This window comes from Phyllostomus hastatus, unplaced genomic scaffold (assembly GCF_019186645.2).
Source record: "Phyllostomus hastatus isolate PE091 unplaced genomic scaffold, TTU_PhHast_1.1 phas_contig_5, whole genome shotgun sequence".
NCBI classification, from domain to species: Eukaryota; Metazoa; Chordata; class Mammalia; order Chiroptera; family Phyllostomidae; genus Phyllostomus; species Phyllostomus hastatus.
Genome location: NW_025333897.1, coordinates 4,223,829 through 4,235,899, shown reverse-complemented (window position 1 = coordinate 4,235,899; position 12,071 = coordinate 4,223,829). Strand labels below are relative to the sequence as shown.

At 40.5% G+C, this 12,071-nt stretch overlaps 1 protein-coding gene across 1 annotated transcript; it reads right to left on the bottom strand.

Moving 5' to 3' along the window:
- Window positions 1-602: 602 nt before the first annotated feature.
- On the bottom strand, window positions 603-11,589 carry CEBPG (CCAAT enhancer binding protein gamma). Its single transcript, XM_045846879.1, has 2 exons — window positions 11,335-11,589; window positions 603-4,193 (listed from the first exon to the last, which is right to left on the bottom strand). The coding sequence occupies exon 2, from the start codon at window positions 4,098-4,100 to the stop codon at window positions 3,651-3,653; it is 450 nt and encodes a 149-aa protein (XP_045702835.1). The 5' UTR covers window positions 4,101-4,193; window positions 11,335-11,589; the 3' UTR covers window positions 603-3,650.
- Window positions 11,590-12,071: the final 482 nt, after the last annotated feature.

Here is a 12,071-nt window from a genome sequence, read left to right as displayed (position 1 = left end):
GATTCTCAATCACAACTAATTCATAAAAATGAAATGGAACAGTACTACCCATAAAAATGATTATAAGATGCAGTGAGTAGACATTTCCCAAAACATAAGCTGAAGGATCATAGAAGAAAAGCATCTAAATGGCATCTTACCTTGAAACACTCAAACCAGCTTCTTGGACTCAATATTTATGAATTTGTTTCTATAAACAGTCCAAGGCATCCTGTAAATGAAATTATTATATACATACTATAAAGTGTATCATTAGGGGGAAAGCCTCACTTTGACATTGCTACCTTATGAATAAATTTCCTACCACTCTGTAAATAGAAACCACCCTCTGAGATACTACGTATCTAAGCAGGAACACTCATTACTGCTTTCTCTAATACACATTTTTAGATTAGACCAGGTGACAGAATTATAACTAAAGAGGCACTCTATATTCACAGAAAACTATGTTCCCATCCACTAAGGGAAATCTAGACTTCCCTAGACTTGGACAAAATACCCGTTTGTCCCTCCCAGCCCCACCTCACTCCAACCCCGAGCTAGGAACAGGAGACAACTTGGACACTTTCTTGGTATCTAACATAAAGAAACCCACAATGAAATTCTGTATTCCAAAGGTTTTTTTATTTCGAATTCATTGAAAGAAATAAAATTATATTTAAAAAAATAGAGTCATCTCACAAACTGAGCAAGGCTGGAACAAAAGGAACAAGTACTTTTTCCTGAGAGGCAGATCTAACAGCTGTAGAACGGACTTTCTCCTTCCTAGCTTTTGTCAAACAAAAACAGCTTTTCCTAGTTCTAAGGCATCAAAAAGCACTGAGTGCTAAGTGGGTGGTTCAGGTTCATAGTTTCAAGTCCTCTAAAAGGGAATTAAGAAATACCAAAAACTGCTACAATTTCCTTTATTATCAAATATTAAATTGTACACACTTCTACTTTTTATGTATATTCAAGGATTTCACACTCATGACTGGTCTGTGACCATGTTCTGGTCCTATTTTATTAAAATCTTACTACTCCTTGTAAGAATGTCCAAAGTATCTGAGCTCACACCCCTAAAACTGAAAGGGGCAGACACCAGGAAGCACTGCTCTTGATCCCTCACCACTTACAGCCAAGACAAGTCAGAAAGCACCCATCCCCAAAGACTCACATACAGCTAGAAACTGATATACTAAAGCCTAGTTCCTAAACAACTGGACCTGCCAGCAAAGGCAGACCAAATCCTAATGGTTCATAAGTAACCTACAAAAGCTACAAAAACCATTTTAGTTCCCAAAGCTCTAAACTTACGCATTCCCCATACCTGATTTCCCTCAATTTTATACTGATAAATCTATCAAACTAAAAACTTCTCTTCCCAAATACTTCAGTAAGAGTCCAGACAATAGTTAACATTTTTGTCCTATGCATAAAGGACTGCTTGTGCTAAAGTTTAATTTGCAGAGGTAACAAGAAAGATTGAACCCATTTTTCCAAATTTTCAATTTCATGTTCTAATTTGAATATTGAGTACATGTTCCTGATTTCCCTAAAGCATTTTTTCTAAGACAGTTAAGTCGATTCATATAACTGGTAACCATTAATTCCACAGAGACATCAACTTCTAAAAGTTGTAGTAAGAAATTATGATGTCTGTAACACCTTTTATAGGTGCTTTAAGATTAAAATGACCCAACTGCATCTCCATTTAGGTTAATTATATAATATTGATCAGCTATTAAAGATTCAGTAGGGCCTGTGGGTATCTCCTAGTTATTTAAAACATCTATTACCAGTAGATCAACACTCCATCCAAAGTACACTGGTGTTGGACCCTAAGACAAACACCTATTCTGTCTCCTGGATTTATATTGAGTTAACCCTCCTGGGACAGTGCCTCTTATGGGACACTGGGTTCCTGTCACTTGCAGAAGAGGCTCATGGGAGGCTCATGGTCTAAATAATGCCTTCGCTGGGTTTCAGAGTGCTGTGATGTCTTCTACCCAAGAAAAGAGCACAGAGTACTCTTCCACCGACCCAAAACTACAACTTGAGTTACATGCTGGCTACATTCTCCCAGGTGCTAGTATGAAAGAGCAATATGGCCAAAAATAACTAAGTTCAAATGAGATATCCAGTAATGCAAACTTTCTATCAGATGTGACTCAGTCTCGTCACCAGCCCAGGCACACGGGCACACACGCGTGCACGCGCGCGCGCGCACACACACACACACACAAGAGAAAAACAGACACACCCCACAGAGCCCAACAAATTTTCACTAGATTTCTGCTGCTTAAAAATAAAAAGTCAACAAGGACAATCAAAACTACTGACATTGATATAAATCAGACTAGCGATTCCTGACTTTAGTGATTGCCATTTTTTTAGTCTCAATAAAAATGTCAATATCCTGAGTTTTACCAATATTTTCTTCCTACAATAATTTATGGGATATAAAAGCATACACATAACAGAAACAGTGGTACAAAAAATCTGGAAGAACAGCCCACTAACTAGAAAAAGAAGTATCACAAAAATATTAAAAGATGTGTTTAAGTGAAATAAATTAAAGGCTAAACCTTACACTTTCAAGTTTTCTTATACTATTATTTTGGAAGTTGATGATGCCCTTTTCTAATAATCACTTGATTAAATTCAAACACCACATAGTCCTTCATAAGAAATTTCCGTCTTTCAAACTCCTGGCCATGGGGGCAGGTATTTGAACACAGGAGAAACTACCTGCTGAACTGATATTCCAAACCCTGATCAGTAGCTCATGTGACCAAACTATTAAAACATTTTGTTTACTAATTTGGCTGTCAAAATGGTATTTTTTAAATGCTTACTTTATTAGCATCTGCAGAAACTAAAATTTTGGTAGTTTCTTTAAACTACTGAGTGGTTTGGGCTTTTTTCTTTTTTAAGGATACAAAAAATGCCAATCCAATGACCCAAAGGTATCCTAAAAACATAATTCTAATATGTTTTACTTTTATTTTTTAAAAACCTATTTGCTTCATAAGTATTATTTACGTTTTTAAGCCAAATGGCTGCAAACTGCCATATTTTGCCAAAAATACAATGGGTTCTTTACTTAACCTGACATCGCTACTCAAAAATTTGTCCTTGTGGGGGAAACAATACTCATTATTATGCTAAACCAAGGTTTATGCTATACATAAAATCACTCCACATTACAAAGTGATTGGTTTCTACAGCCCTAAGGATTTTTAATACATAATTTAGAATAAAATCACAAATAGATTAACACAGACAACACTTTTTCTTAATCCAATTAACCATGTCCATTAAAACCAAGAAACTTCTGCATGACCTGCAGTTCCTCATTCCTTTTGTCAACCTGAAAAAGAAGCTTTTCTTGAGAAGTCAGGATTTATTAAGAATATCCAGGTCTGGGACTTTTTACCATATACCTTAAAAATTCATTTCTTTATCCCAATAACATTTAAAACCTGAAATTTGAATTACATGGCTAACATTTTTAGTTAATCAATTCTTCAGTGCTGATCCTAGAAAACAACCTTCAGTGGATCTTTGACTAAGGAACAAGACAATGTTCAATCATTGATATGAGTGATTTAGGTTGTTACACCTTTAATGTTCAAGCCACAAGGTGTGGAGTTTGGAAGGGGTGTGGTCTACTGTCCTGCATTATCAGAATTTGTCATATTTTCAGTGCTACTGGGTTGCACGTTGTCTGCAAGATTGTGCGCATGCTCAAGGAACAAATCTTTTAGTACACTTAATTCCTTAGTCAGCAGTTTGATTTTTGCCTCCAATCGTTCATTCTCTTCTTTGAGCTGATTCACTCTCTGCAGTGTATCTTGTGCTTTCTGCTTGCTTTTCAACCGGCTCTTTTTCACAGCCATGTTGTTCCTCTCTCTGCGCTGACGATACTCATCACTGTTTCGATCCATGGGTGAACTCTTTTTGCTTTGCTTGCTTGGAGGTACAGCCTTACCTCCTCCCCCGGGGCCAGCGGGTACCAGCTGAGGAACCTGCTGTAAGCCGCTGGCATGAGCTGGAGTGTGAATAACACTTATCCCGTTCACTCCTGGAGTACTGTTCTGCTGCGGTATCTTGCTCATTTGGGCACTCTTCCTTGCCAACACAGAAGAGGCAGAAATGAGGGCAAGGTGATCAATTGTTTCCACTCTACACTGCCAAATCTTCACATGTACCTAGTTAAAGAATAAATTGCATTAAAAATTTGAAATGACAAGATCAAATGAGATTAAACTTGCATGTACCTAACAGCAAGCCAACATTATTTGATTATGCTGAGAAAAGTCTACAGGAATTGTCAACTGTTCCAATGTTTCAGAAGTCTAAACCATTTAACTGAGAAAGGTAAGTTAGTACAGAAGCACCATAAGGCCAAATTCAGCCCACCTGAATCCCTGAGGGTATTGCCCATCTGTGATTGTTTTTAAAAATGGGAGGAAAACACATGAATATCCCTAATTAGGCAGCACACGGAATATTACTTGGCAATCTGCCAGAAAGAAATTTGAGATGTTTGGTTTAATCAGGGAACAGCTGAGTTTAATTATGATAGAAGAGACACCTGCAATAAAAGGAGAAACAAGTTTGAATTGTTGGTTGAAATCGTAAGGAACGCTGCAGCAGAATGCCCCAACTCCAGCATTCACCAGGAATACTGGACTATGAGAGCTGCATGTTCCTTATTCCAACATGCAGAGAGAGTGAGTCAGCAACAACTCGACTTAGTTTATGGGATGTTTTGAAAAGGTATTTGTTGGCATTTAAAAATTTTTTTGAATAACTTCAAACATTAGGAGCTTACAGAGATTTCCTAAGTTCATTTCTTGGATCAAAGATTTAGGAGCTCTGAGAAACCCAATTTGCTTCCTCACCCCACCATACTTTTAATAGTGTTTTTTTTTCCTCTTCTTGACCTAATTTAAAAACACATCTAAACATGGTCAAACTAAAACCACAAGAAAAGAAACAAAAGCTCTAATGCATCCAGGAAGTGCAGGTAGTGGGACTCAGGCTAGATAGAATGGAGCAGAGGCAGTGCCTGCACCCACAGCACTGCTGCAGAGCTCAGAGCACACGCCAACTCTGCAACACCTGTAGTGCTGCCTGTATAAAATGAAGTCACAGTTTCAAAAACTAGTCATATTTGGATTACTACAAATTCAACTAGGTCACTACAACTGCCTCAAGACGTGTCAGAAACCATACCTGTCCTATTATTGTAAAGTCACTTCAAGACAAACTGGCTGAGTGAACTGTGTCCACCAAGAAGTCATAGCATTCCTAAAAATTTAGAAAGCAGTGTTATGAACCATAAAACTATCCTGTTATCTTTTCACAAAACTGCTAAAACTACATCATGGAAAAACCTGAAGCCAGAATTATGAAATGCCTCAAATGAGTATATCTCAAAAAGCTCAGTTAGTAAACACCAGTAGCTTTACCCAAACCTTTAGCCAGGCATTTCAGTATAAACACTGTCTATACATCTGATTTTTAAAATATTTACTTTTAAAAAATTCATATTCCCTTTGGTTTTTGGCTTGGAGGAGGTCTAAGTGCAACTTTCTTCAGTCATCCGAGACCTGGATAAACCCAGCACCAGCCATCTCCCCCATGCCTCCAAAGTTCAGCCCCTACAAGACCAGTCATATCCTTGAGTTGCACTGTGTGGGGAAGTCAGTGCCATGTCTGCCCTGGCCCCCAAGATCAGTCTCCAAAAAAGGTTGGTGATGGCATCACCAAAGCAACCGGTGATTAGAAGGATCTGAGGATTACAGTGAAGGTGACCATTCAGAAGACAGATCCACACTGAGGTAGTACTTTGTGCATCTGCCTGATCATCAAAGCCTTCAAAGAACCACCGAAAGACAGAAAGAACCAAATAAACATTAAGCATAGTGGAAATACCACTTTTGATGAGCCTGTCAACATTGTCCAACAAATATAGCACCAATCTTTAAGTAGAGAACTCTCTGGAGCCATTAAAGAGATCCTGGGGACCACTCCACTTGTGGGCTGCAATGCTGATGGCTGCCACATTCATGACATCATAGATGACATCAACAGAGGTACAATGGAATATTTAGCTAGTTAAGGGTCCTGGCTGGTATGGCTCAGTGGATTGAGTGCCAGCCTGCAAACCAAAGGGTTGCTGGTTCAATTCCCATTCTAGGGCACATGCCTGGGTTACAGGCCAGGTCCCCAGTGGGGGGACGTGCAAGAGGCAACCACACATTGATATTCTCTCCCTCTCTTTCTCCCTCCCTTCCCCTAAAAATAAATAAATAAAATCTTAAAAAAAAAAAAAAGAACTACAAAGGAAGGCCCTGGCTGGGTAGCTCAGTTGGTTAGAGCACTGTCCCAATATGCCAAAGTTGTGGGTTCAATCCCCAGTCAGGGCACATGCAACAATCAACCAATAAACACATCAATAAGTGGAACAAAAAATTGATGTTTTTTTTCTCTCTCTCTCCCTTTCCCTCAAATTAACAAAATAACTACAAAGGAAAATATTTCAATTAAAGATCATTTGACAACCAAATTTCTTTTATATCATTACTTCCAACTGTTTTTTAAGCCACGCAGGCAGCCTTGAGCTAGTTGGTCATGTTTCACTCCAGTACTAAGGCAAGATATAAAGCTTCCTTCCAAACCATGTGGGACATCTACTCCAAGTCTATTTTCAGTAATGGACACTTGACAATTTCCCTAGATAATTATTTGGTATAAAGTGAACATAAATGTTTTACTCAAATTTTTAAAGATTTTATTTTTTAGAGAGAGGGGAAGGGAAGGAGAGAAACATTGACATGTGGTTGACTCTTTCGCACCAACTGGGGACCTGGCCAGCAACCCAGGCATTTGCCCTAACTGGGAATTGAACCAACGACCCATTGGTTTGCAGGCTGATGCTCAATCTACTGAGCCATACCAGCCAGGACTGTTTTACTCAACTTTTAATAACTCATTTAACACCTCTGCTGGGATAATCTCAACAGTCATAATCATCTTATTTACTAGGATCATCTCAACTATCATAATCATCTTATTTTTTTACTTTTCATACACCACTTATATTTTTAGTCTTTAAAGCTAATCTCTACAGTCAACTCAGCAACAACAATGGAGAATGTAGAATAATAAGATGCCTTCCTACTGACAATATACCATGAACTGCAATCACTAAACTCTTATTAAAGGCTCCAAACTCTGTGACACTCATGTCCATTTTTGTAGCCAAAGATAGGAAAGGGCTCTTCTACCTCAGTCTGTCTCATCTTGCCAAGCAAGATACTAGGCGAATAGGCCAGGTTTTGAAAATGAGCCTTTTAGCTTGAAAAACAAAAAATAATCATCAAACTGGTAAAACTATAAGAAAGGAAAAATTGGTAATAAAAAGAACTCCAAAAATGTTTTTTTAAAAAAAGTCTTCAGTCAAAGACAAGCCAAGAAAGTGGCTTCTAAAATGAAGAGATAATTCACCCCAGCAAGGATGGCTCAGTTGGCTGGGGCATCTTTCCATACACCAAAAGGTACAGTTTCAATTCCCAGTCAAGGTATGTACAGGAGATAGTCAACATTTGTCTCTCAACATCTCTCAGACAGAGATGTCTGTCTCCACCTCTCTCCCCACCCCCCTTTCCTCTCTTTCTAAAATCAGTAATATAAAAAAGAAACTATATCCTTGGGTGAAGATTAGTATGTAAACAAATAAAGAGGAAAAAATATCCATTAAGGAAAATGAACCAAGTAAAGGGAGTCAAAGAGCATAATAATCTTAAAGCCTTAACTCCAAACAGATTATCAATTTTGTTTTTATACTCAGCAAATAGCTGCCTCCAAAATTTATACATTTTACAGTTTACAGTGTCACTTGTGCTTTTGTTCCTTCCACAAACATGTGAGCACCTACAATGAGAAAAAAAATAAGTTTATTTCAAATGTGGATATTGAACCCTAAATGAAAGTCTGGCTCCTATGTGGACAAATTCTATTCCAAAGTTCAGTCTACAGGAAACAGGGTGGTGCCTTGTTTCCTTGCATGTGAATCATTCAAGCAGGAAGCAGTAGAAAAACTGAAGGGCAACAGTGCTCAAAGCATGGTCCTTGGACCAGCGACATCATCGTTTGGGAACTTGTTGGAATTCTCAAGCCACACCAGATCTAGGAATCAGAAGCCCTAGGAGTAGGTATGAGCAATCTTGTTTTAATATGACCTCCAAGTGATTCTGTTAACACTGAAGTTAGAAAGCCACTACTAAAGATAACAATGGATCTTTAAAAGAACTGAGTAGGTTACATTTTTTAAATTCAGATTTCTTAATTAAAGTAATGTTCATTCATATCAGTAACACACTGAAAACTCAGTGTTAGAATGACTAAAACAAAAATAAAAATTTTTTATTTAGGAAAATAATAAACCTGTCAAGAATTTTCCTAACTCTTGTCACTTTTTTGCCCATATACATACAACCAGATATTCCTCCCTGGTCCTCCAAAACAAATTTTTTACTCAAATTTCCTCAGTAAAAGTCTATACACCAAAATATTTATAGATGTTTCTCCCTTGCTTCAAATCTGTTCAATCATTGATATGTGACAATTCTACCCCACCCCAGAAAAATACTACATCTACCATACCTCTCTTTCCCAGTGTCACAGAATTACCTCAGGCTGACATCATCTCTCAGGGGCACCAGTCTCCTCTGGTTAGCAGTGTTCTCTCCAACCACTGTCTCTAGAGCAATCTAACACTCAAACCTGAGTGTGTCACACACCTTCCTGTTCAAAATTCTTCTGTGGCTCCCACAAACAGCATCAAATTAACACTCCCTCTAGCCCCTGTCCCCTTACACTTCACACCTCAACAATACCGAACCATCATAGGTCCTCTAAATCCACACCTCTAGGTCCATGCTTTCTCTTTAGTTTGTGCTTCTGTCCAATTCGTTGACCAGTTTTCTTTGTCAATGTCAGCTCCACAGTGTCTCTCTCTGTAGACTATTCTAGAGACCTAGAGGCAGCACTCTGTCTTCATTTCATCTCCACATGCCCAGCATTGGGTGCTGGGCTAGGTATATATAGTGGTGGTGCCCAAGAAATATTTGTTCAATACAGTCTCAAAAGGCTAAGAGAAAACATGTTTTAATAAATGTATTACATAAAAATGAAATACTTTAGCATTACAATCTGTTAAAACAACTGCAATTAAATCAAGAGTATTACTAAGAGATCATGGTCTTATTACCTAAACTTCAGTGTCTTTCTTAAAGGTGTATAGGAAAATAAAAGTCCCCAGTCTATACAGTGAACATCATTCTTGTCTGGTCTTTGTTCCATTTCAGTTAAGAAGCTTTATTTTCTATTTAGTCCCACTGTTTTCGAATTAGTAACCTCAAGTTCTTAGGCATGTATTGCCAGGGTCTGATAACTCTGTACTACAAGTGAAGTCAAGGTAAGCAGTCAAAGCCAATACACACCCAAAAGAGCAGTTATTACTATTCAGTTGTACTGCTTGCTTCATGATCCAAAACAGGGGTCCATGAAGAAGGGTATATACCTTTGGTAAGTACATAAATATAAGAAGGAAATGTATGTACATTTATCTTTTTTAAAAGTAACTTTAAAATCCACTTTTGGTTTGATTTACAACCTATACAATAAATAGTACACACACATTGTTTATAAATATACATCTATTAGATCATGTAAATTTTTTTTTAACTGATATGACTGGAAGGCCTAAAAGGTAGGAGACCAATGTACCTTACCTACTAGTATAAGATATCAATACAAGGACCCATGAAGCCATCCCCTCTCAAGAATACACAATAAACCTGGAATTGTGCCTACCTACATTTATCATTACTGTGATCAGATGAGACAATTTAGACTTTAAGCCTAAATTCAGCCCCCATGAGATCCTATTTGTCTTTATCAAGCACTACCATGTGCTGTTAAAATCCCTAGGGAGGAAACCACCTCTCCCTGATCAGGTAACCTTGCTGGTGTTCTTGTGAATTTAATGGATAGTTTGAAACAAAATAAAGTTTTGTTTCAATGTTTTTAAGGCAGGTATTAAAAATGACTGAATCAGCCAAGTATGTCCACAAGAAGCAAGTGTCAAGAAATTGACAAATTCTTCTGCTCACCAGCATCCTATAATTATTTAACCTTGTTTACAGTAAATTCTTCCAGAAACAAAGAATCAACTTTAAGAATAGCTTATCCCAAATACCACTCAACTGGTAATAGCTGACCAGATTTTAACTTTTAAATATCAAAAATTTGGATGCAGAATTTCTAAGTATGGAAAGCCCTTACAGTATTTTACTTCTAAAACATCTTTGGTAGTCACATGTCCTATTTAAATTAAAGAACAGGCTCTCCAAATGATTCGAGTGAGTGTAGTAGGCTCAAACTGAACTACCAATTTTTGTGCAACCCCTAATAAAAGTGACACATTTTAAGATGCCAGATTAAGCATAATCCTCAGACAAGAACCAAACACTTAAACCTTCTGAAGAAAAACATGCAAGCTTACTTAGAAAAACAAGTTACCCTTCCCCTCAAACCTGCATTCCCATCCTCTCCATCTAAGATACCTCTGCCAGCTGTTTTCCTACTGTTCCCCCCACCATGCTAACGAAGCACTTCGTTTCTTGCCTCTTTTCTATTCAACTCGTGGTTGCTGCACCATCTCACCTATGTAAACTGCAGGGTATTCAAACTACAGCTTCATAAATTACATAATAGTATTTCTGTAAAGTCGCGTCTTTAAATATCAAGTGCTATCCCTGACTACCACTTTATTGACTTAACAGAATTCTCGGCGACCCCACAATGAGCAATTTTGGAGAAGTAGGAAATATCCGATGTGGCACTAAAATAAGATACGGTTCACCTCCTGTTATCCTGGGAACACCCTTTATCCCCAGGGGCCAATACGAGCCCGGCTTGTCAGAACTGCACACTTCTGAGGGCTGGGTTTTGGAGTGGGTGCATCTCGCCTTCCAGCCCGTCCCTGGCCCGCTGTGAGGGGCGCCCGGGGGAGCGCAGGGGTCGGCAGGCGGCGCCGGGGCTCTGGGCCGCAGCCAGGGATGAGCTCAGCGGCCCCGCGGGGTGTTGCCGGCAGGTTGCATCAGACGCCGCGCGGGGCCGCCGCCTGCGACGCCGGCTGCGCGGGGCCTTCCCGACCAACCGGCCTCCGCGGGCCGCGCCGAGTCTCCTCGGGCTGGGCCCGCGCCCACGCGAGCGGCGGGCTCCACCGCGGCCTTCTCCTCCTCCAGCCCGCCCGCACGTCCGGAGCCTCCTTACCTGCACCTCCAGCCCGCCCGCCCCCAGGCGGCCTGCTCTCCGAGCGGCCCCGCACGGCGCGGCCGACCCGACCCAGTTCTCGCAGTTCGCGAGTCAGCTAGGAGGAGCGACGTTACGAAATCGGCAGCCTCCGACCGTTCCTCAGCCACCGGCTTCCCCTCCTCGCCCCAGCCGCGCGCGCTACCACCGCCGCAAGACCAATGGGAGCGCCGACCTGCGAGCGACACGCCCTCCTCTCGCAATAGGCAGCACTGCCGACCAATCGCGAGCGGTCTGGCTGGGGAGGCGGGCACGTGGCGGAGGCGTTACCCTCGGCGCCGCAAGGCTAGCGGGCGTGGTGGGTGAAGATAATCACCCGGGACTCTCCCTGTGGTCCCACCGTTGTTAGCACTCGGTGGCTGCCAGCTGTGGGTCCCAGCTGTGAGAAAAGGTCTGTGGAAGTTGGAGAAGCGTAGCTTTGTGAAGGCAGCATTGTCTTCGGAAAGCACAGTGTCGTGAGGTGATGGATAGAATCACGAAGTTCTGTTTCGGTTCCACCACGTCCTCGGGGCTTCCCCCGCTCTCAGCGACAGTCTTCCAGAACGACCTACCAGACTTGGCATCCCGGGAGGTGGGGCACCGCGAACTCGGATGAAACCTGGAGTGAAGTCCTGGGCCTCACGGCAGTGAAGAAAACTGCAGACTTGTTGAAAATGAATACAGCAAAATTGCCCCAGGGAAGAATTAGTGTTGATATC